This window comes from Siniperca chuatsi, linkage group LG17, assembly GCF_020085105.1.
Source record: "Siniperca chuatsi isolate FFG_IHB_CAS linkage group LG17, ASM2008510v1, whole genome shotgun sequence".
NCBI lineage: Eukaryota > Metazoa > Chordata > Actinopteri > Centrarchiformes > Sinipercidae > Siniperca > Siniperca chuatsi.
The window spans coordinates 21,056,051-21,082,071 of NC_058058.1; the positions used below are offsets into that span (position 1 = coordinate 21,056,051).

Here is a 26,021-nt window from a genome sequence, read left to right on the forward strand (position 1 = left end):
GGAATTCATTGGAAATTTCTTGTCACCTATTAAGGATTTTGTTTTAAATTTTAATATCAAATATGAGGGAATAATGATTATGTTATAATGTAATTTGAGCTGACTTTCCCTTTAAATTTCTATAAAAAAAAAACCCTGTACAGTAAAATAACATTATATTTGACATGGAAATAGACAGGGTCATCCTGAACAGGAATCCACTGGAAATTCCCTGTCACCAATTTAGGATATGTTTTTATTTCAGTTAAAATATGATAGAATTATGAATGTGTTATAATGTAATTTGAGCTGACTTTCCATTTAAATGTCTCAAAGCTGTATAGTAATATAACATTTTAAGCTCAAACGAGCTGTAGTCATCAATGGTTTGAAAGCCATGAAGGAGGCTACAGTGACCAAGGCCACTGATTTTGCTGGACGACCCCAAGACCTGTTTGTCAATGACACCACCGACAGGAAAGGGGTGATTCTGGCAGATTTTGGCTCTAGTTGGAGGGATCATCGTCGCTTTGCTCTGATGACCTTGAGGAACTTTGGTCTGGGGAAGGATTCCATGGAGGAGAGGATTTATAGAGAGATACAGTACACCATTAATACACTGGTGGCAAAGCAGTTTTCCCATGCATTAGTCCTGTGAACTTTCCGTTATTTTAGGGCCCATTCTTCTCAATTTTTCCAGTCTTTATAGCGAGAACCGTGATAGCTTGATGTTGCTATCTAAATGGACTTGATGTAGCTGACAGCGCTTTAGGGTGGGGGCGCTAGATGGCGATAATTCCATTTTTTTGTTGTGCCTTCTTTCCAGCTGCTGTGAAGAGATGGAATTCAAAGGCCACAGAAAGTGAACTCGAAGCAGCCATGGGTGTCCACCTTATGCATGTACCTGCAAGGCCTGAGGGGATGGGATTTGGAGCCCAATAAATATAATTTTCATGTTTTTGTTTCTGGTTTAAAGGTACTGCATGCGACATTCACTGCCATTAAATGTTGCACTAGAGCACCAGCATTTCAGACCAAAACAAACGGACACTATGGGCCACCAGACTCCATTGAGAAAAACAGTAATTTTACCTTGCAGATCATCGTAAAACACACTTCATTCAAACCGGACAGAAACAAAATGAAACTCACCAATTCCATCTTTGTTAGTCTTTCCACTGTTCCAACAATCACCAACGCTGGTTTGGTCAAAATAAACCCTTAATTCACCGAAATATTCTGGCTCTAAACCTCACCTGGCAGCCACGAAACAGGCCGCCATAGCTGCAACATAATCCTTGGGAACAAATATGCCTGTCAAAATAGCCTACGTCCACTAAAATGCAACATGACAGCATTATGGAAAGGATCCCTATAGAGATAGACCTTTTTGTACAGTAAGATCCTTTTTGTTTAACCAGAAACAGACGTTATAGTGCTCTTGCTCACTGCCAGACTCAGTTGAAAAAAACAATAATATTACCTCGAAACGGGACAGAAACAAAGTAAAACTCACCAAAAGTGTCTTTGTTAGTCGTTCCGCTGTTCCAACAATCACCAACTCTGGTTTTGTTGAAATAAATCCTTAATTCACCATGTTAGATGAGAAAAGAAACAGCTCTCCTCAAAGCCAACAGTTTTACAGGGAGGAACTCACATGCACTAACATGCTCGCGCGGCTGGACCGTCTGTATAAACAAAGCACAGAGAGGCTCCGATAACAACACAGGCAGAGGGGGTGTGACATCATTCTCTGCTCAGGATGCCATTACTCCACCATATCTTTACATAGCAAGTAGTTGTTTGCTGCTATATTTTTGTTCACAATCTCATATACAGAACCTTTAAAGATGTTGTACTTTGGGTAACATTTTTAAAAAATTGCATAATGCACTTTATTCCCTGAATGTTGTTTTCTGTTGAAGGTTGTTAGGCCATGTATTAATGCTTGTTTTAAAGTTTTCATAATTACAGGAAATATTAGCCCGATATTAGTAACCTTTTGATATAAACCAAATGATCTCTAAATTTGGTGTTTAGCATTTGTGCCACGTCCTAGTTTACGGAATAGATGTAATTCAGTAGGGATTTCTGAATTACATGACACTTTATCATAGGTGTGTTTAGTTAGTTACACCACTGCAAAACAAGTTTTCCTCGAGATAAGCATTCCCTTAAGATTATGTTTTCATGTCGGCAAAGGATCAAAATATGACCTATGATGCAGTTTGAGGAAATGTTTGCTGGGATTGAGAAGTAAAGTCTAATGGTTTTAAATTTATAATATTACATGCATATCTATAATATTTACAGCAGATTGAGAAATATAATTATCTACATGCAGCACAAGAGCTGTGCTTGCTATATGTTTTGTGGGTGTGTCAATGTCCAACTTTATGTAGGCAGCAGTGGAAGTATGTGGATGTTTAGTGGCTTGGCTTAAAAATAAATTTCACATAGGTTGAAATAATGTCGTCTATACAATGCTGAAACGATGTGGATTGATGACGTGGGTCGAAAGACTGACGTCCGAAAAACTTTCATATCAGCCCCTCCACTAGACGTCGTATCAACGTCCTGAACCAATGTTGATTAGACGTCTGAGATCGAAATGTTTGCTGGGTTAGCTAAAAGGAATGGATAAACAGTTGAAATAGTAAGCTAAAAGTAATGCTAAATGGTTCGAATAACGTTAGTTAGCTAAAGGTAGTGGATAAATGGTACGATTAGTTAGCTAAAAGTAATGAAATATATAGCTAATGGATAAATGGTTAAAATGAAAATGAATAACTAAAAGTAATGGATAAATGGTTGAAATAGTTAGCTAAAAGCAACTGATCAATGGTCCAAGTAGTAAGTTAAAAGGGGATACATGGTTGAAATAGCTCAAAGTAATAGAAAATGGTTAAAGTAAGCTAAAATTCATGGATAAATGGGTACTTGAGTTTATCGGCCAGGGTTGTGGGAGTAGGCCTACATCAGACAAAATAAGATTTTCAAGGTCCCTGATCAGAGGGACCTTGAAAATTGATGTGTATCCTTGTCTTAAATTAGAATAATCTCCCCTTTAATTGACCCAGTAATTGTAGCTATTATTTTTCCCTTTCACTGTTTAATTCCTGTTCAGCTGGCATTATTCACTCAAACTGCATTTCAGTGGGTTTTAGCTGTGACTTGATTCTGCTTAACTATTCATTGCTAGTGTGAAATGTATTTTGGGGGAGTGATTGATGACACATCTGAGCAAACATGTCTCCTGCCACTCAGCTTCATGTTGTGGTTTCATCATGCTCATCAGCCCACTGAGTTCATTGACAAAAAAAGTACATTAAATCCTCACCAGAGAAATTTTACTATGGTGGTTTTTACTATGGCAGCACTACTTTACAGCCAGTCTTGCTGTTCAGGAAATAAGTCAGATAGAAAGATGTATTCATTTATTTATTTTCTTTTCATATTTTACCTACAAGCACAAGGAAGTGAGGGGTAAACTCCACTCCACAGCAATGCTTTGAGCTAAATGCTAACATCAGCATGCTAACATGCTTTCTTTCCTGTGACAATGCTAACATGGGGATGTCTAGCAGGTATAATGTATACCATGTTCAACATCTTAGTTTAGCATGTTAGCATGCTAACATTTGCTAATTAACAAACATAAAATACACCCGACCAAACTGAACTAATATGTCGGACAAATTAAAAGGAAGACCACCACCAATGAAGGCATTAAGTGAAACGTCAGAGGATCATCAGAGAATTCATCATTCCGTAGGGAACCTGAACGTCTGTACCAAATTTCACGACAACAGGTCTAATAGTTCCCAAAACTACAAATGTCAGCCTTATTATGGCGCAAGAGGAAAAGTCAGGATTACCAAAGCCATTAAGATACATCATGTGGGGAACATAAATGTCTGTACAAAATTTTGTGCCAATCCATCTAGTAGACATGATGTTAAGATATGTCACTCAATAAGTGAAAAACTTTGACCTCATGGTGGCGCTAGATGAAAAGTAAGGGGATCACCAAAATCATTAGGATTCATTATCTGGGGACCATGAATGTCTGTACGCAATTTCACAGCAATCCATCTTACAGTTGTTGAGATATTTCAGTCTGGACCAAAGTGGTGGACTGATAAACTGACAGGATGACATTGCCATGCCCAGAGTTACACTGCTAACATGGCTAAAAAATACCTTTCACCCAGAAGCGGTGCAGCCTGCTGACTTTACTCAAAAAGTAGGATGGCACTCCTCCTCATCTGTTTATCTTTATCTCCATCTCCTCTTTTGTCAATGGTATACTGTACATTTAATAAAAGCAGTCAACACTGTGGCTTTTATGTGATTGGATGGTGGTTCAACTCTCTTTGTTCTGGTTGGGTGTAAAGAACAGCACGACGTCTGTGGGCTGCCTGTGGAGGTTTTACACTCTTACTGTATTCTTGTTTGGGATGTTGGCCTCACACCACAGACTATACTCCTCTTTTCCCTCATGAGGGTTTCGTGCACTGCCTGCTCCAAAAACAGAGTGATGTAGGTGTTGAAGGAGGGATGCATACTTGTATCAAATTCTTCTGAGTCACAACTTTTTTTTGTAGTCCAACCTGCTCACTTTTGAACATCCCTCCTCCATGTTATATCCAAATGTGTTTTTTTAATACATAAAATGTCAGAAGCAAGACACTAAAAAAATAATTTCTAAAAAGGAATAGGCACCCTGCTGTTTGAGTCACAGTGATTCTACGAAAATCATGTCAAAAGGCAATACTGCTTTTTTTTAGAATACTTCATGTGGCCTTTTCATTCCCATTTACATTGCAGCTACAATTACTAGATATGATTTTGATGTGTGTCTAAGCTAACGGTATTAACATGCTCAATGAGTGGGTTTGAAATTTTAAAAAATGGCTTGATGTTGACAAGCAATCATTTCAACTCACAGCTATTTAAAAAAGGTATCTAAGTATAAAGCTGTTGAAAATGGGTATGTGCATGTGCCTGCTCTCTGAGTGCTGCATATTGATGGTTGATGGGTTGAACCCAAGTATAATTCAGCCTTTATGTTTTTCCTCTATGTTGCATATAGTATGTGGCATTGAAACATGCACTTGATCAAGGAACCCTCACAATAAAAGACAGTCTGGGCTGTATGGAGTCCATTAGCCACTGAGACAAGCAGGGAGGCAACACTTGTGTTCAGATAGAGAGATGTAAAGACAGCGAGATTGTGGCTGAAAGGTTCAAGGCGAGTACCAAGAAAATAAATCAGAAATTGGCTGATGTAGGATGTGGAGCCTATCAGGTAGAACAGGCTGTGAGCAACATCAGATATCAGGCTGGGCTTTCTATAGAGGAGAAACACCAAGACAAGGACAATTACAGTGAAGACAAATGTTATAAATGGAGATGGGACACTACAGGCCTGGCTACAAACACTTTGAGTGAGGCATACCTTTTCATTCATGTACTATAAATCATGAATCCTATACATTACTGCTGCCTATTTTGCAAACCATGCTATAGTGTTTCAGATTTTTGAATAAACATTTCCTACCTTCCAGGCGACAGTCTTTGACTTCCATTCATTCCCATCCCATTTAACGTTGAGTTTAGATACATTTTTATCAAGTATATCATCATTTTGATGTAAGACTAGTGCACTTAAACTGCATTAATAATAATAGAACTTTGTAAAAAAAAATATAGTTCGTTCTTGAAAACAGTAGTTTGCCAAAAAATATCTTAACTCAAGGTCTGCTTATTAGTTTTTTTTCTCAGATAGAGCAGCAGATAGAGTTTGCTCCACTTTACTGAGCAAACTACATCAGCTAAAGCTGAGAAATCTCCATCTGCTGTGTTGTTGACAGCTTTGGAAAAAAAGCTAGTAAGTGGACCTTGAGTTAAGAGTTAAAAAAAAACAACTAAAGTTTAAAGAGTCTGCTCATTGGTTTTCACAGTGTAATGAAAACCTGGAACGGTATAGAAAATACATTTAAAAATCTGAAGTTTTACAGCATTTTCACATTGTCAGCAATAATATAACATAGCCTATAAATCATCTGTAGTTAAAGCTGCTGCTTAGAATAATAATTAAAAAAAAAGATACTGCCACTGGGTGAAAAGCAGTGCAAGCTGCAACCCAACCCAATTTCCACCTGGTTTGTCTAATTCTTCTTTGAATCAGAAATTTTTGAAAGATGTTATATATGTAATGGCTTCAAGGTGCTAAAACTCACAAAAACGCTGACATGTTCTTTTAAAGGCTAAAGCTGGTGATATTCTATATTTTTGTTATCATCAGCAAATACCAGACCATAACCATGTGTGTCTCAATACTTAAATTCTGACTTCCCTACCCTGTTTGTGCCATCGTTCCCCAAGCCCCTTGGGTACTACTGAAGACGTAAATCTTTACAAATACGTCACAGATATATACTTTTAATTTTAAACAAGTGTAAGTAGTTTCCTTAAAAAGCTGGACATTGTAGTTTTTAGCAAACGCTATTCAAACTGTAGTAAATAGTGCATTTGTTGAGGACTATTGCTGCAAACTGATACACATATGGTGCTTAATTTGTTCAGTCACTATCGCTGAATGAGGTAACACAATGGTGATTGAGCCTATGGCCCACTGATGAAAGTACTGAAATATTTATATATTTGCAGTATTATGAACTGGGTATCGGTGGCGACTTCCTGGAAAAAAAAGCTGTATTAAGTTACTGCTAATGCAAACCGAACATTTCCTATTGCAGCATCCTTACAATAATAGCATTTAACTGGCGAAACACAAGTTGACTTTTATTATGAAGTAGGAAATGCAATGTGTTTGTCAGTGAGATTAGCACTTACATATAGTATATACTATATACTATATACTTATAGTTCATCAAAAATGCGCCAATTCATTGTTGGTTTTTAGTCTTTAATGGGATTTGTTGACAATAAGAAAAAAAGTATAGATTACCAGACATACCCTTTAAATTAAATTGACTCACTTTTTTTCAATAGAATAAAATTTCATGTTTCCACAGAAACTATGATGTTGAATTGATCTGAGTGTTTGGAGACTACATCACCCCCCCATGAATAAAGGACATCTTTTTGGTCCATTTAACACAACCTATGGACCACTTTACTAGCTGTTAGGAGACATTAACAGACGGAGTGAGTTACATGAGATGGCTGACTAAAGAAACAAAAAGCTTGTCTTTTTTCATATTTCTTGTTTTTATTGGTAGCTCTTTGCTTCATGCTGTCTTATGTTATGGTTCTTTATCAGGTTTTTATTGACTTGACACCACTGTGAATGTCCTGTATATTTCTGATATTGAACATTATAACGGCAATGCAGGTTTTGTAAAGCTGATTAGAAAGCGGATGCAGGTCTAATTTATCATATCCACTTAGCGGCGTCCTATTCCCATCCCAGTGCTAAATGGACAGGTCGTCACTTTGCCTGCAGCAGGTTGTCAGTGGGACTGAGGCCTGTGTGTGGTTGAATATGTTAGTGTGTGAGCATCCATCCTGCCTTCAGTATCAGTCCTTTTCACTGCAGCCATAATTACCACTGTCTGAGGGTAACCAACAGTGGCGGATCTCATTATGCCATGATATGGGTCGCGTCTGCATATACAGACACACATATACTGCCTATTTACATATGAATGCATCCAGTTTTGCACACACACCCACAAGCAGGCACGCACTCATCTGTCCACCCACCCACACACACGCACACACACACAGCATTTACTTAAGCGTTAATGTGCGACACACAAGTTACATAGTACACACACACAGCAGCCTATTCATACATGCACCTCACACATATGGCCTACTCATAAATTTAGACACTTCCGTCAGAAGGCCCTCGCCAGCCGACAGGGATATGAACCCAATATAGCATCCCAGAGATAAGCCAGTGACTCTGGAAGCAGAACTAATATTATTTGCACGGTGTCGAACGTTTATCTGGCGCCGCCTGCAAAGTGATGGTTCGGTGTCACTTTTGTTTAATAATGATGTGCCAATAGTAATATGCCTGCTGGCTGGAAACCTATTACAGTTCAAAAGATTATCCAAATACAATCTAATTTGGAATATTGCATTTTGACAGCCTGTGACTGGAGGAGGTGGGATGGTAATGCACTATTTTCTTTCCTTTTTAAAAATTCCAATTAACATTTTTAATGCTCAACAAACCAATGGTGACTGCAAATATGCAGAGGTGTTTGACTGTGCCAAATCTCCTGATGGGTTTCAGACAAAAGAGAGGGAAAAATAACTTTTGCACAATGCAAACTTTTGATTAGGTGAGTGCCATGTTTGGGCTCTCCTGTCAGTTGACTTTAAATTGACATTGTGAAAAAGAGATAATCTTTAGAGGAGAGGAAACACTGTCAAACTGGTATACCCTATATACACAAAAAATCCTTCTTTTACATTCATCATTCTTATCAGGGATGACAGAGCTGCCTTCTGTTGTCACACTAAGTGGAGCAATCTTACATACTACCTACTTTAATATCACACTCACAGCCTGTAAATTAGTATTACACAAATACTGCTTATCCAGATACACTGTTATGACTTGTCTAAATAAAAAGGAGGAAATTTGTTTAGAGTAACAGAATTCAACATTTACTACATTTATTACACAGCGCATTTTTCGCAAGACACAATAACCACCCAAAATGCTACTTAGCACCAAAATCACTTTATTAAGCTCTGTCTTTGCATACCTACAGCCTTGAATTTATCTATCTTATTATCACCTTCCTCATAAATACTTAACCAAGATAGATCAACACAGTAGAGGAAATTGTTAAAAAAAACCTTTGCTAGTTATTAAAATTAAGTTATTAAAATTGAAATTAAAATTCAGCTTAGATCATCCGACATGGTTATATATCATCAATATCTAATGTTTAATGTATTCCTTGAGTTATTTGGTGATGAAGTGTTTTAATTTACTTTTTTTGTTCATACCCACTTCCCCTCAACCAGTCTCATCTACAGTACTTCTTCCGTTAGTGATGTCCCGCTTTTCAATGAATGACTTTAGACAACCTCTTGAGAAGCCGTGAGTTGTTACTTCAATCACAGTGGGTGTCTGGGCATATTAATATCACAGCAGTAGAATTATAAGGTTTCATCTGACTTTTGGAAGGGTTTAATTGAGCTTTGAATTTTTAATTTGCAGTACCTTTAACTTTGTCCCATCTGTCTTGTTTCTTGTTACATCCTGTATCTGTGTAAGATGTCTTACATGTGGCAGTGGTAAACACCTGGTAGAAATGTAAACTGGTAATCTATGCACAGACTGCCCGTTCCCAGGTTTGTTGTTCATCTTATGGTTCTATATTAACATTGACAGGCAACAACATTTGTATCAAACAAACAAACAAACAAACAAAGTTATTAAGTAATGGATTTACTGAATTTTTCATTACACAAACACAAATCAGTGAAACTATAAAAGTATTAAAAAACACATTTGAAACTGTATTTAATAAGCTTACTTAATTGCCTATAACTACAGCAACATTACTTTAACTTACTTACTTACTTTAAGATTAAGAGTCCACACAAGTGGCTCTGTGAAGCAGTTCTTTGGCACAGCGGTTCTTTGAGCTAAATGCTAACGTCAGTATGCTAACGTGTTCACAATGGAGACTGTCCAAACGACAGCATCAGTTATTTCAGTAAATGCCCCAAAACAACATATGTTTACGTTCAAGTGACAAAAACCTCCAGCGTCCGTAGTAATTATGACTCTTGTCCATCAGGAGCAAAGCAGGAAGTCAGGTGACGTTGTTATAGGGCCAAAAGTCCGCAGAGGAAGGAGAATGGGGTGGATGGATGGAACCATAAAATGTCGGACTTTAAGTTTGATAGGAGACTGCTGTTTGTTTCCCATTTTCTACAGACAGTCAACATTGGTTTCTTTTAACCATGGTCATTCCCTACCCTAAACCAAGTGGTTATTATTGTAACCATGGTAACGAAGGACCCTTAAACTTTACAAAGTAGTAATTGTAACCCAAACCACTTTTCCCTAACCTTAACCAAGTCATTTTTGTGCCTAACCCTAACCAAACCTTAACAATAGTGACAGAAAATTAGCCAGCTGGCTAACACTGGCACATTTGGAGGACTTGTTGCACAATGCCAATGCTTGATGTTTAGCAGGTATAATGCTTTCCATGTTCACCATCTTAGTTTAGAAGAATTTAAAAGAATGTCAAAACCAAAGCATTGGACCAGTTAAAATTTTGACCTGATGATGCCGCTAGATGACAATCCCTCAAATAGTTGCTGCAATATTTCACTCAAAACCATGAATGTCAACTTCATGGTGGCGCTAAAGGAAAAATCAAGAGATCACCAAAATCATTAGGATTCATCCTCTGGGCACCATGGATATCTACACCAAATTTCATACCAATCCATCCAACAGTTGTTCAGATATTTAAGTCTGGACCAAAGCAGTGGACCGAACAACAGACCATCCCTATAAATCACTTCAAACAAGTTCATTAAACATTTTACATTCAAACCACTGTCTTGTTCATTTTCATTTAATATAACTTAATTGCCTTACAACTGTAGCAACATCACTTTAAAAATAGCCATGATTAGGGTTTAACCCACTGCTCAGTGTAACAGAACGTAGGTTGATACGTAATCAGCATTAATTTGCACTAAATTAAGTTAATGTTGTTTTTTTTCCATTGAATTGGTGAGATTTCTTAATGAGGATCAGCCTTAATGTGTATTTACTCTATGAACATGTTCAATAATTTGTAATTTATTATATATTTTCCACTCAGTTTCTTTAAAATGAGCTTTTCAGTCTACATTTGTAAATAAACAGTCTGATTAGAAGTTATATCAGCTATAAATATCTTCATGTTTTTTTCTGCTTAGCAGAGTTTCTTTTTGATGTGGGGGGGTGTGCTCTTGTAATAAGGCTTTTGGCTGATGAAATTGGGTGTTGGTCTGCCCACCAGGTCTTGTTTCGTCTTCAGAGCCTCTAATATAAACTAAGCAAAGGTTGATTGGCTGTGGGATGTAGAGAACTTCATCTACAGAGAGTACATCTGAGGGCTGATACTGTCTAAAATGGTACATGCTGTACTGCTAGAGTGCAAAACTGGAAGGACTCTTACAGTAAAATGATACTGATAGAAACATTGACTAACTGACTTTCTCCATATTACTATGTATACTGTCAACTTCCTGCACACATACAGTATGTGGCCTGCAGTTGAGTATTTCATGGTGATGGACTGTATATTGCGCTGCTCAGATAAGAATTTGGCCATTGCAAATGCTTAAATTGAGTTGTGGTTGCAGAGGGAAATAACATCTCTTCATGTCGTGATGTGTGACACATCAGCATGGTCAACCATAACCATTTCTAGAATGGTGATGAGTTCATTAGTAATGTGATTCCCTGCTGTTGCTTCACTTGTAATGGAGCTATGTGCATGTTTAGTTCTTTTAAAAGAAAATGCAAATTTCAGCCTGAAGGCATATAATGAAAAATGAGAGTGATAGTGAGGCTCCTTTTGCTATACCGTCTCTTTGCCACTCTTCTCTTGTGGCATTTTTTCTGGCATATTCCCAGTCCACCTCTTATTTTCTTCACAATGGTCACATCTGTCGGACATTGCCTTTTAAAGAAAAAATTATCACATCTTTATCAAATTCAATGAAATTTTAATATTCTGCTTTTGTGTTTTTGCTCTGTCTACTTAACGTTAAAGGGTTTAATACTATTAAACCCTACATATTGTCAGTATGAGCATGTTAGTTGGTATGCTGACATTAACATGTTAGCTCAAATCAGCGCTGTGCCTATAAGTAGCTTTGCAGAGCTGCTAGCTTGGCTGTAGACTCTAAGTCTTGTGTTACACTTGAACAATCTTTCTGTGTAAGACATCAAACATATTTTAGGTCCGTAAGCAAAATATGTATAAAATTAGCACATATTTGTCAAAAACTTAGTAATCTTGGGCATGTCATAAAATCATAAACACACCCCTTACTTGAAACACAAAATGTGCTGTGACTGCACTGTATTGTAGTCTGCCATTGGTGGTTTAAGTTTTGTTTTCATTAAAAATCTGTTGGCAACACATTTTGACTCCGTATAGTCTCAGTCTACTCTGACTTCATCAGAGCATAATGAAATTAAATGCACATTAGCTATTGAGGTCCTAACTTGATGTTTATCTATATTTTTACGTTATTATTTTTTTCTCAAGCTTTCCTGGTCAAACACAGATTAAATTAAAACTAATGAAAAAAATATGGACTGATTTATTTTTTTCCAGACAGGCAATAGACACGTTTTTGTCAAAAGAGTACCCAATCCCACACACTGGCTGAGAGACATTCCAGCTTCCTATCTGTTTTCCGCAGCAGATGAGATGTTACAGTATCACATCAGTGCAGCAGACTCCCAGGCACCCAGAGATACAGCACCCACACACACGAACACACTCACTGGGATGGATGGGTGTGCCAATCAGCCGAGCAGACTGCAGCCCAATCCTCGGCTGTGCGGTTCTCTCCCACGACAGTGTGACTCACACTCCGAGCTTTGCAGTTAGTGGAGCGTATCAGCCTCCATCTTCACAAGAAACACTGCCATGGCTTCCACTTTTCTATCTCATTATGCACTTACAAACACTTGCTAATAACCACAGCATGCTCAAATCAGCCATGCAAACATGCGCTCAAAGTGTGCGAGGGGCATGTTGACAACAAGGGCAGAAAATAGTTCCTGTGATGGCACTGGTGCTAGCTCATATGCAGGCATGATGTGTTAATTATTTTGTCACAGAAAGAAAAAAGACTTCAAGTGTAATGCAGACAAACCCCTGCATTTCTTACAATTTTTTTTGGTAGAAAAATGTGTTTTCATCAATTTGTGTTTTTTTAAGGTTGACCTTTAAACAAATATTGATGTTATTATAATTTACAATACAAAATAACCGCAAAGGTCATAGGAACATCCAGTCTAACAGAGCTTAAAAATGAATGCAGTATTTTATAAAAGGCCATCATCAGCTTGATACAGGAAGATAGGTATCAGTCCAAAAACAACACACTGTACATTGGTTTTGGAACAAACATCAGCTGGCCAGTAAACACAGCACAAATTGCTGCAAAACAAATATGATTCTGAGGACAAGTTGTGACCTAGAGAAAGTGTGTATGCGTTTGTGTGTGTGTGTGTGTACGTACGAACTGTCTCGATTAGCGGTGTGCCTCCTGTTAGTGTGTGACTTTTGGAGACAAGATGAGATGAATCACACTCACAGTTGAGACTCATCTCCCCAAAGTAACACGTGTACTATTTACACGTGTACATATACTAATACAGACATAAACACAACTCACAAACACACACACACACACACACACACACACACACACACATTCCTGCACATACCCACAGCTACACCTCACATGCCACATCTCAAAATTATAGGAATACATTTATAATGTACATGTAGTACTTACTATTTAAAACTCTTTTATGTAGGCTACACAGGTGCTGCTCTTGTTGACACTATTGCTTGTAGTCATTCTTTCCTAAAACATTGGAAATTATTGTAAACTGTTTAATTTACTGTGTATAAGTATGCAGTTTAAGAAAAAAAAAAATTAATTAGACCGATATTTTGGTTTATGACCAAATACCTGTAAAACTGAGGACTGGGTTATACTAGAAAATAATTACTTCGTATGTTGTGTGTGAGTGTGTGAGTGAAAAAAACACCTGTCATAGAGAGGGGGGAGACACGATATTGTTTAAAAATGGTGATGATGGTTACAGAAGTTGTTGGACACAACCCCCCAATCCTATGTCGGAAAGGTGCGGGGGGAAGAGGTTTCCGAAGCTATTTGACCGTCTGACAAGCACTTCTGAAGAGGCATACTGGCAGCTTAATGACATACCCACTTTGTGTTTAGTGCTAATTAGCAAGTGTTAGCATTACTAACAGGCAATGGTGAACATGGTAAACATTACATCAGCAAAACATCCACATGTTAACACTATCATTATGAGCATGTTAGCATGACGACATTAGCATTTAGCTCAAAAAACCGCTGTCCTTAAGTAAAGCCAAAGAGCCACTAGCACCAGCATGCCGACTGTAGACTCTTAGTCTTGTTTGAGAGCATTAAAGCTGCATTATGCACTTTTTGACCAATAGGGAGCATAAAAACTTTTTTAAAAAACCTTTTGTAAACAGTACACATCCAGCAGACATAGAACAACATGGGCTAGAATGAGTCGAGTCTCTGGCCACCTGACTAGTCCATCTCCTTTTAAGTCGGTTTTTATCCACCAAATGAGAAAAATATCTGGGTATATATCTATATATCTTTAGCTGTTAGATGTTCAACTTTTTTTCACCACCCACTCTCCCAAAGTGTTTCTTTTCCTTTCATGCTGGGCAACTTGCAACTTGCTCTTTTGCTGGACATGGCCATCTGTAATATTATATAGGGGCCTGTAGATGGTGAGAAATTCCATCGATGTCTTGCAGGAGCATTTTAGTGTGCTTTATCTTATTCTCATCCTATTTTTATATCGCTCAGAAATTGGTTTGACATGAAGTTAGATCTCAAAAATCATCTTGCTTAAAGTGGACCTTGACTTGGGAGGCAAGCAAGGAAGTGTGACATGCAGGGATGTCTTAAGGTAAACAAGTGTTCTTTGGAGGAACGCAAACTATTGGTACATGGTCCGCCATGCCTCGTGAATTTTTGATGCACCTCAGGGAAAATTCTGCATACAATAAAATTGGTGAGTGCCACACGTTTTATAAATCACTTGAACATGCCACTTAAGACATAATCTATTTATATGAGGTTCTTGCATGAGGCCCAGTGTGTGTCTTGTAGAACCAAAACAATCAGCTAAAAGAGGCTAAAAGCAGGTAAAAGCTGAATTAATCTTCAGAATTGGGTGTTATTCCTCAGTGAGTTCAGCACTAAAGGCAACCCCTTTCCAACCTTTCATTACAAAGAACCATTTGATTGAGTATAAATATCAAAAATATCCCTTACTGTCAGTTTAAAATAGGTTTATATTCTCGCCATGGTGGAACAGATTGATAAAATGGAACCAAACACTAACAAAGCCTAACACATTTAAGTATGCAGAAGTTTATTTTGGTCATTTATTTTGCACTAGTGACACTTGATCCTAATTTTATTCCATTATCTTCATCATAGCCAATAACACAATAAAACAGTAAAACATCAATAATAACATCCAGTGGAATACAATCAGGTTAACCAGTCAGGACAACACGATTATTCTATTTTTTTCTAACTTGTACTCTCTTTTATTCAAACTAATATAACTAGGAGGAACCTATCAAATGAAGTGGCCTCTAAGGTGTCAGTGCAGATTTGTCTCATCTCAGCGCTTTACCACTCACTCGCTACTACTATGTGCCTGTAAACAAAAAACCTGATTGGTTTGAAAATGAAGAGAGGGGAAGTGCTGGGCCAATCAGAAAAGAGCCTTTGTTCGGAGTTGAAAATAGAGCACTTGAAGCCCAACTGTTGCCCGGAGACACAGATTGCAGGCAATTACGGAGCCAGATTACAGTGGGGAGAAAATAGGTGATATTGTCAATGGAGCACAAATTTGTGCATGTGTGTGGGTGTGTGGGTGAACAGATGAGTGTGACTGTACATGTGTTGAACACAGCGGGCTGAGGATCAGTGGAGATATGTGAAAATGTAGATACAGAATTGTTAATGAATCTTCTGCATGTGAGCACTATTTGAATGTCCTGTGATCCGTGTGTATATATGTATATGAATGGAAACATATGTTTTCTCTGTGATTCATGCATGAGCATAAATACAACAAACACTATCAAGTGGAAGGTAAAAACAAAGAATTTTCTATCATTAGTCAATAGGAATCTGCTGTCTTTGAGAGTTGAGAGTTGAACACTAGAGCACTGCACAAACACAGTCTATGGTCAACAACTATATCCCTATCCTGGAGTATGGGGTGTTTCAGAGAGCCACAAGGTCTCTGGTTGAAGTCTTGGGCCCTCATTTATACATTTTAATTTCGATATATAAAAATATATGATCTATTCAGATCAAGCTGTGCTTTTAAATCCTGATAGGTGTAGATAGATAAGTACCTAAATTAAGTCAGTCACAAAGGCAGTCACATCACAATGTGACATTCACACGTCCACACAAAAACAAAACGGCGCAAATTCGTGTGTCAAAGTTTGCCAAAGTAGAACTCTACACAGAAACTTTGGTCCTTGAGCGGATCCACGCCGTTTTAAAACCTGTCGAGACCTTTATGTCTAACTGTGATATCCACGTCACAAAACAACCTCCATTTGAACAATTTGCATGCTAAAATGACACTTGTTTCCTTCAAAAACAGATCAAAAACAATAATAAGACCAGGTAAATGAGGCCCCATGACTAGAACAAAAGCCTGTACACCATGTAGTTCAGCAAGGATCTTTTTTAAGAAGTGGGCTGCACATTTTTCACTTTCGACAGTATGACGGGTACCTTCCCCTCCTCGTTACCTGGCGGCTTAGTGACCACATCCCCTGGAAATCCCCTCCACTTTGAACCAGACTCTCCTCTCCGTTCTCCTTCCCTCAGTCTGTGGAACAGCCTCCCTTTCAAGTTGGTCCGGGGGAGGATCAAAACGACAACCCCCATTGCCACCAGGGCCAAGCCGAGACAGGAGAGCACGATCCCGGCAGCAGTGCTGAGGTGCAGCCCCCTGTTGAAGCTGACGGCCTGGGTGTCCACGAAGAACAGGTCTCCCTCTCCGAATGACTCTATTTTATGGGGAGTGGAGTAACCGACTGACAGGCTGGCAATACCTGCAGTCAGGATCAGGAGACCCAGGGCCAATGACACCTGGAGAGATAGTGAGATACAAACCAGAAGTGGCAATTTGTGCAATCCTGCTCTTTTTTTCTATAGGGTGAACTCTTTGCTCAGCGCTCTTCTTAGGAAAGGTAATTTCGTGTTTGTGGTGCAGAAAAAAATCCAAATTGCCAAATGGGCAGTTGCTTACATACAGTCCCTCACCTTTACAAATAACACCACACCACTGCATTCAGTTCATCATGTAGAGACAACAGTTTAAAATGCACTGTATGCACTATATAGAGTATATGTAGAGTTATTACACTGGTGAAGCTTATCGCTGGCAGGCACCGTGTCGCCAGCAGTGGGGCTGGCAGTGACAAGGACATGGGGAATTTGGTAGTCTAATTTATAAGAAAAGGGGATACAAATCTCAAAATAAGGTAGAATAAAAAATGTACACCTTTTCTATAACTGAATCTTCATGTATTGTTGTAAAGGGGTTGCACTAAAGGCTTTTACAATCACAGTAAGCCTCAAAATAGCAATCAATTTAATTGATTAATTACAGTTACTATGGAAGGGACTAATAACGGATCCAGTTCAAGTCAGTCAGTCATAGTAACATCATTATAGTTACAGCCCAAGTGACTGAACATAATATAAAGGCCAGCTTTCGTTTAAAGATGATTATTTGGGACTATAAAAAACATCTAAATATCTCAATATCACTATATGCACTATAAATGTTTTATATTCTAAATATTTAAACAAACTTCTAAATGTGCCATAAGAAGATTAAGAGAAAACCCAATCTATCCTAAATTCAACCGAAGGTTAAAAACATGTTTTATGCAACTTTTCACATTTTTATTCAACTCAGTTCGGGAATATGATAAAATGCTCTGTTTCAAAAGCTTGTAAGGGTAATGGGAAACATGGGCTGGACTGAAGGATAGAAATACATAAATCTACACTTAAGGCACATCAGCCACTGACTGTACTATATCAGTGAACAGTTGAATTACAGTTTTTCTCAATTGCTAAAACACTAAACCCTATTGTCTGAACCAAATGCTCAGTTGCCTGAACCCACTGATTGAATCAATCACTCTTTTGGCAAAACCATAAGCACTTTTCACCTGTTTAGACACAACTTGCCAACACATTTTCGTTGTGATGCACCCGTGCTGCATAATGGTGAGCACAGGTGACAAAAGTCAAACACAATTAAAGCACAGATGTCACCACTTGAACACAACAACTCAAAATTGATCATACTTGTGGCTAATGATGTGAGGGAACATATAAAGTAAGCCAGTTCAGAGAGCACTGGTTTGTGAGGCCCTACAATGGATAGAAATCTGAGAGGAAGAGTTTGTGTGAGAGGAAGTCGAGGTGGTCAGCGAAGACCAAGAACAGTAATATCTGATGAAATCAGAGCTACTGTGATTGACCACGTTCTTGTCTATGGTATGAGCATGAGGGAGGCTGGACAAAGGGTACAACCGAACATCAGTAGATTCACTGTGTCCACCATAATCCGAAGATTTAGAGAAGAGAACAGGTAATTACCTTTTTTTGACATTATAGTACAGTATGTAAATGTTGACAGCAATTACTGTATGACATACTATATACTGTACCACAGTATACTGTAAGTAAATATATGTTTCAGTACATCACTGTACCAATATACTGTAGTATTGTAATGGAGGGTTGGTCTAACTGTTTGTAGGCCTAGTATTCCATGTATATTTTTGTACTTTATTTTTACATGGGCTTACTGTACACCAGTGGCAAACGCATAAGATTTCTGTTTTGTCTTGTGCTAAATGCACAGGTTTTTTTTGTTTTGTAACATGCATTTAGCCTACAGGGAACAATAAACATTTATTTCTCTAGCTTCATGTCCTGAGCATTGTGTTTTCTATTTTTCTACGTAGTGTTTAGTGACTGTTCAGTAGTGTTTTTAATTTTGATTGACTTGGGGCACGATTTGACAACATAGTTCAGTTTTGAGCACAGATTGAACTGTTTTGAGGTGAAAGTTTGGTTTTGCAAGAAGAGTCTGAGGTTTTGTGAATGTAGCTTGAAAATTGTGTTTTGTGTTCACAGTTTAGAGAAAAGGAGAGCAGCTTTCAAGAAATGTGTCTTAGCAATCGAGAAACAGTAACTTTCTACGAACAATGAGGGTACCTGACCTCCCGTCTCCCCAGGGAATTTTTCTTACGCTTCAAACAAACCTGAAAAGTAACATGCATCACTTCCTGTGTGCCTGTAGGATTTCTCCTGGGACATAACAGATACTAGTGGTGGATTTAATCTCTATTGTGTTATATCAGTCAGTGGCTGATATTTATTTATGTAAAATATCAGAGTAGGACTGATTAAGGGAAATACACAATATGTCTTTCTAATGCAAGAAATGCTGGAGAGACTGAGCACTGAGACACCAACAGACACACTGATTACTATAATGTCTGATATGCAGTTCATGAATTTTTATTTATTTGTTTACCATTATGTTCCTATTTTGAACTTCATAGATGATTATGTCCTAATGATTAATGGTAATATAAATTGCCATTTCAGTATGGCTTGATTTGAACAACTTCAAATTGTTCTTAATTTCTTGAAAAAGGTTCATTTTGTGGGTCTACTCCTGCTTTTGAAAACTTATTTTAACTCAGTTATGCCAGTAAATGTACTGAATTGAATAGAAAGACAGTAATTTGAGTGGTTTTAAGACCCAGGAACAGAGATTCAATGATGGTGAGCAATATAAACAGATTGGAGAGTGTAGTTGCTCTACCTTCCAGACTGCTGAGTTCCACCACAGGTTTGACCTCTGGCTCTGGATGAACCCCCGATCCTCCGGATCTCTCTCCCACATGGAGGACGAGCACTCCTCGTAGAAGTGGTGCAGATAGGAACGAACCCCAAACTGAAGACAGCTAAGACCCGCCTGGAAGGATGTTGTGCACAAAGGGAGCAAATTCCAAGGTCCTCAGTCATTACATTTGCCTGTATCTCTCGTTCACGTTTGAAAAAAGCCTAGTTAACACTTCAGATTACAGCCTGCAAAATATAGTGTAATTATTTAGTACATATGGGGTATCAATAAAATAGTTACTGGGTAGTGAGTACCTATACCGGTACGGATATGTAAGTGCAAGGGAAGAAGACAAAAGTTTAGGAAATAAGGGGGTAACAACTTTGAGTTCCATGTTCCAGGGAACTGGACCATTGTGGTGACCAGGGAACTGAGCCAGTCGATCTTTGTTCCAACCCTCAGCTATGGTCATGAGCTTTGAAAAGTGACCAAAAGAATGAGATCGTGGATAAAGGCGGCTGCAATGAGTTTCCTCTGTAGGGTGGTTGGGCTCACCCTTAGAGATAGGGTAAGGAGCTCAGACATCTGGAGGGAACTCAGAGTAGCACTTAAAGCTCCTATGCGTTGAAAGCAGCCAGTTGAGGTGGTTCGGGCATCTGATCAGGATGCCTCCTGGGCACCTTCCTTTGTAGGTTTGTAGACCCAGAACACGCTGGAGAGATTATATATCTCATCTGGCTTGGGAATGCCTCGTGAAAAACGTTGCTGGGGAGAGGAACGTCTGGACTACCTTGCTTAGCCTGCAGCCACCATGACCCGGCCCAAATCGATGGATGGATGGAACTTTGTGTCTAAGAGGGATTTCAACAATTTTTTAGCTCACTGAGTACCTATTTAATAAATACAGAGTACAGTAATACTATTACGGGGTAACATGACAGGAAAAAAGGGAGAAAACAGTGTGACAGTGTGGTAAGTGTTAAAGTTAATTAACAACACATAACGCTGTTCTGAAGGTATTTCCAGAATCCTTAAAGACTCTTCTAATCATCTGGATGAAAAAAATTCCTCCAGTGCACGATAAAAATGATTTTTAACCAATCTTTTTTATCATGCAGAGGATGGAATATTCTTTCATCTAGATGTTAAGAAGAGTCTTTGAGGATTTTGGAAATACCTTCAGAACAGCTATAAATGTTAAATGACCTTCTGGGTTTTTCAAATATTGATGAGTATTTATCTTTTAGAGAAATGGATGCTTAGCTCTGTGACTCCAGTGTAATGCTAATGCTAATACACGAGAGGTGCAAACTGGGGCTAGTGTTGATATTGTAATGAAACAAGTTGTGGTATCATTTCTTTTGACTTATGAATTACAAAATATATTCTTAGTCTTGGGATCCAATGTTGGATCTGTCTAACAATCAAAACTGATGTTAGAGAAGAACCTAGAACAGCTTTTATGTCCTTTCGTGTCATTACCAGCAAGATAATGAGTGTTACCATTACTCTGAAACGACTGCAGACTGTACAGAACTCAGCTGCTAGGCTTTTAACCAGGACCAGGAGGTACGATCACATCACACCTGTCTTAGCCTCTTTACATTGGCTCCCTGTTGGTTTTAGGATTGATTTTAAGATCTTATTGATTACTTTTAAGGCTCTTCATGGCCTGGCTCCAGACTATATTTTAGACCTTGTAATCCCTTATGAACCTTCACATAGTTTGAGATCTTCAGGCAGGGGTCTCCTGTCTGTTCCTGAGTCCAGGATGAAAACCAAGAGGGACAGAGCTTTTGCCATCAGGGCCCCGAGGCTCTGGAACAACTTGCCCGAAGAAATTAGGTTGTCTGAGTCAGTGTCTTCGTTTAAGTCTCTTCTCAAAACACATTTTTATCGGAAAGCATACCCTGATTTTACCTGAACTGGCTGTTTATTTTATTGCTTTTGTGTATTTAATTTCTTTTATATTTTATCATTCACTGTGGTATTTTATTTCTCTTTTTGTGAAGCAATTTGTACTTTGTTTTGATAAGTGCTCTATAAATAAAATTTTATTATTATTATTATTATTATTATTATTATTATTATTACTTAAGTGATGGTACAAATGTGTGAGAAAGCTCCCTTATTAAAGTTTAAGTCCGGGTTATGTCGGCTGTAAAATGAAGAAGCCCCGTGTTCACCCCTTTTACAGTACAGTGTAGTAAGTATTTCATTGGTACCCTGTATGTACAAAAGATTCACATTGAAATTTGTGGGCTGTCATCTAAAGCGTTTCCAAAGCATATTAGCTGTCCTCTGTACATCTGCATAATGTTGATCATAAGACTCTTTAAGCTGTAATAAAATCAAATAAATCCAGGGAAACTGAAGCTCACCTCACTCCCGGAGGATTCTCCTCCTGAGCCAGAGACACAGGCTTCAGAGCACAGCGCCATCACACCTCACACAGCTTGTACACCTACAGTAAAAGATACAGATACATACTGAGGGTAATACATATTCTGAGTCGAGATTGAATTGTGTACATGTCAGCTGTAAGGCTGTTGTAACACAAACACTGTTTATCTGCTGAATATGGATTTCCCTCAATAAAAGCCTCTCTCCATTCAGAGGCTGGTTATAAATCTTGGCCTGTGTCATCAGATTGCCCCAGTTATTGTTGCTGCATGTGAACGATTGACGGCTACCGTGGCCCTGAGGTGGCTCTATTACCACCCACGGATGAGTCACACAAATGCAAGTGCGTGCACACTCTATTTTTCCTCATACGCATATGCACACATGTCCCTCTGTTGTTGTTCTCCTGAGGCGGTTTGATTGATTTCTTTCATTCTCTGCCTCCAAACAGCTTCTCCAAGCGGCTACACATGTCTGATCTCAGTTTGTATTATACAGTATGTTCAACCTGACTGCAATTTGAAACGTAACCCTGAAAAATACATCAGCAAAGGAGAACATCCTGCTCAGGTAATGTTAGGTTTGTACCCTCCTCCATGGCCAAAATCTTGAACCTCACAGGATGAGTTGTTACCAAACTCTGTTCAATTAAACAAGCTTTTTGTGAGTCCATGTGATTTGTGATTACAAGCCCTGGTCTCTTTGTAACTGGAAATTGTAGATATGTAAACAAAACTTATACAAGATAAAACTTCCTAAGCCAACAAAAGAACATGTGTGTAATAGCACCAAGCTGAAGAAAGCTTACTCAAACTGAAAAACAAAATATCCAAAATCTTTCAAAGTATTACATTGCCTTCTAAAAAGAATGCTGAATGTGGCCAGACTTTAGTAACTTAAAACCTAATTTTTATAGTATTGACATCTCATTTATTTTTTGTCTGGCTCAGTTTTTCTTTATAAAGGAAACGATCTGACCTTTCTGGTTTTATTCATGGTGAATGTCAACAGAATTAGAAGTATGAATTCTCAAGAACAGGGCATAGGAAAGTCCATAACTAACATAATGCCAATGGAAAACTTGACCTCATTTCTAATTATACTTTTAAATAAATGATTGCACTGATTAGTGATTCCAGTACGTTGAATATTTCCATTTTATACTACGTTATACTTCTACTTCACTACATTTCAGAGAAAACATTGTACTTTTTACTCCACTATATTTACTAGACAGCAATAATTACTGGTCACTTCTTTCATAACTAGTTACTGCTTATATAAATATAATACAATATAATAGATTAAACTAACCAACAATGTTAAAATCAGCTCTGTTTTGATCAGCCAGATGATATAATGACTATAAGTATAAAACGTGTATTTATACTTTAATTTAAATAACATTTTGAAACCTTTTTGGCTTGTGACCCCTTACAAAAAAGCAGTGCCTAGCTGTGGCTCCTTGTCATGTTTTAGATGTGTATGAGTTGTTAGTTTAGTTCCACTAAAGAGACATTTCCCCTCTAGACTTCTCTGATGGTTTCATTTCAGTAATTGTTGGAAGCTCAAAGCGGCAAAATTCAATATTTCACAAGCAAAAGCAAAGATTCAAGAAAAGTCCAAAATTAATACAAATTTTCGTAGCATGTTTTCCTCTTTTCTGCCCCATTAATGATCTTATGACCCCTCAGATTTATTTTGCGACCCTTTGCAGGGGGGGCTCACCCTTAGATTGGGAACCTCTGGACTAAACTAGCTGACTTTATATAGAGTTAAAACTAGCTCCACCTCGAGCAGCTACAACGGTAAAATGCTGTTTATGCAAACAATGTAATAATGTCGGATATAATAACATGACACTCAGTTTTCTGCAAAACAAATACATTTGCTTTGACACTTTAAGTACATTGTGCTGATACTACTTTGCTTTTACTTACTTATACATATTTTTACACATTTGAAATAGTAAATAGTAAAGGATCTGAGTACTTCTTTCACCAAAGCTGTTCAATATGTAAATATGCTTTTAGATAAATATGTGAAGCACTGACTGGTGACTCACAGTAGGCCTATATTATGTCGGTATTATGATGGATTAGGCTCTGAAGTGCGTTAACAAACTCAATGGTCTTAAATACTAATGTGATTTATTTATGTATTATTTTCCATATTGCTTACAAATGGATTTCTGATTCCCCCCCTCGATCATAAAACACATCAAACTTAGTCTAAGCTTTGGCACGGTATCCTATCCTGATCAGTGAATACACATTTTTCAGGCATGGCACAGGCATAAACTAACCGCCAGCACTGGACACCAGTGACTCATCGCGGCCATGCATCCTCGGTCCATTTCACACTTTTCTCCGTAGCACTTCATCTACAGCGACTCACTTTGTCGTTTCTCTCTCTACAACTGCAGCCTCCTCTTTTCACTCTAACCGAGTTAACAGCCACTGAAGGACTCAGTCTTACCCCTTGCCCGGAGTGCTGGCTCTTCTCACTGGGGATCCATGTGCTGTCAGACCGGTTGATCTCCAGCGCTGCTGCTGATGTGAATCAGTTGAACGGAGACACTGAGCATGCGTGTAAATGCAGAAAAAAAAAAAAACATGTGTAAACCCTAGACAGTGTATGGAATCTGTCAGGTAACCCATAACCTGTCTTTATCAGACACATTCATAGATGATTCAAAGCCTTTCGTCCACGCAGTTAGTTTAGTAACAAGGTTTCTAATGAGGTGTGTCACTTTTAAACACACTAGTGGTTCAGTAGTGTCAACCGGACACAATGTATTCTTTAAAAAAATATAGGTGACTGTCTTTTCATTTTCATTTAATTAACCAGAATAAGTCATAATTAGTTTTTTGAACCGCCACCCACATCTCCAGAGAATCAAACTGGATTTAATGATTATATCTAAGTTTAGAGGTCCAAAGTTGACTTTCTTCCTCAGTTCATCATCTTTATACTCTACATGATATATTAATCACAGCAGAACTTTAAAATACTATAGGGCAAAAAAAGTATGAAACAGAAAATATGTGTCTATATACCACAGGAGATTTAAGTATTAGCCACTCATCATTGGGTACCATGGATTGACTACCTGCCTAAAGGAATATTTAGTGGTATTATATGAAAGCCAGTTTAAGACTGCCTATATATTTATTGCAGTTCTTAAAGTCTAAGTCTAGCACTGTTGCACTGTTGTCAGTTATTCAGCTGGGATGAGCCAGAACCCCCCACCCCCAAACATTCTGCACCTAGATATTATCCCTTTGAAGTTTGTTGAGTCTTACGGGCTTTTTGGTGTTTGGCCACAGGTGCGTTTGAATTGATTCAAACTTTTCTTGAAAGTCCTCGCCTTGAACCCTTGTCTTCTGCAAACTACCTCTAAGTAGCGAGCCAGCCAAAACCTTTTTCCAAACTGTCCAAACTTTTTTAACCTCTTTCAACATGACCCCATGCACAAGGTGACAGTCCATAAACAAATGTCTTTTTGTCATTAGCTTGACTGGCTTGCACAGAGTCCTGAGATGTTCAAAAATCTTCACGTGTCCACATACTGTACTGTGTTTGGATGTCTACTGTACATAGGAAGAAAATGGTGGTTAAAAATGATTTTAAAATTCAACATCCTAAATTTCAATCCAGTGATTTAAGTTACAGACATTACATGTGGAGTCCCACAGGGTTCACTTTTGGGACTCGTTCTTTTTTATGCTTCTATCAAGGTACTTTATACGTGCCTTGATTTTTTTCTGGTATTGTTTTTTTCTTTACATTTTTACTTTATTTAATTTCTTTTTATCAATTAAGATTGCTCTTTATATTATCACAACCATAGTATTCAGTAAGTACAACATTACAAGGTTGAGGCCTTTTA

General features: G+C 38.1%; 1 protein-coding gene across 2 annotated transcripts; it reads right to left on the minus strand.

Annotated features, from left to right (window-relative positions):
• Positions 1-13,561: 13,561 nt before the first annotated feature.
• Positions 13,562-24,708, minus strand: nrsn1l (neurensin 1-like). 2 transcript variants are annotated; one of them, XM_044171734.1, is made up of 5 exons: positions 24,608-24,708; positions 22,108-22,190; positions 19,706-19,858; positions 16,596-16,938; positions 13,562-13,599 (listed from the first exon to the last, which is right to left on the minus strand). In XM_044171734.1, exons 2-5 carry the CDS (start codon positions 22,165-22,167, stop codon positions 13,577-13,579), a joined length of 579 nt encoding a protein of 192 aa, XP_044027669.1. In that variant the 5' UTR covers positions 22,168-22,190; positions 24,608-24,708; the 3' UTR covers positions 13,562-13,576. The 2 variants fall into 2 exon arrangements, with proteins under 2 accessions (XP_044027669.1, XP_044027668.1); XM_044171733.1 differs by lacking the exon at positions 13,562-13,599 and having other exon boundaries at positions 15,164-16,938.
• Positions 24,709-26,021: the final 1,313 nt, after the last annotated feature.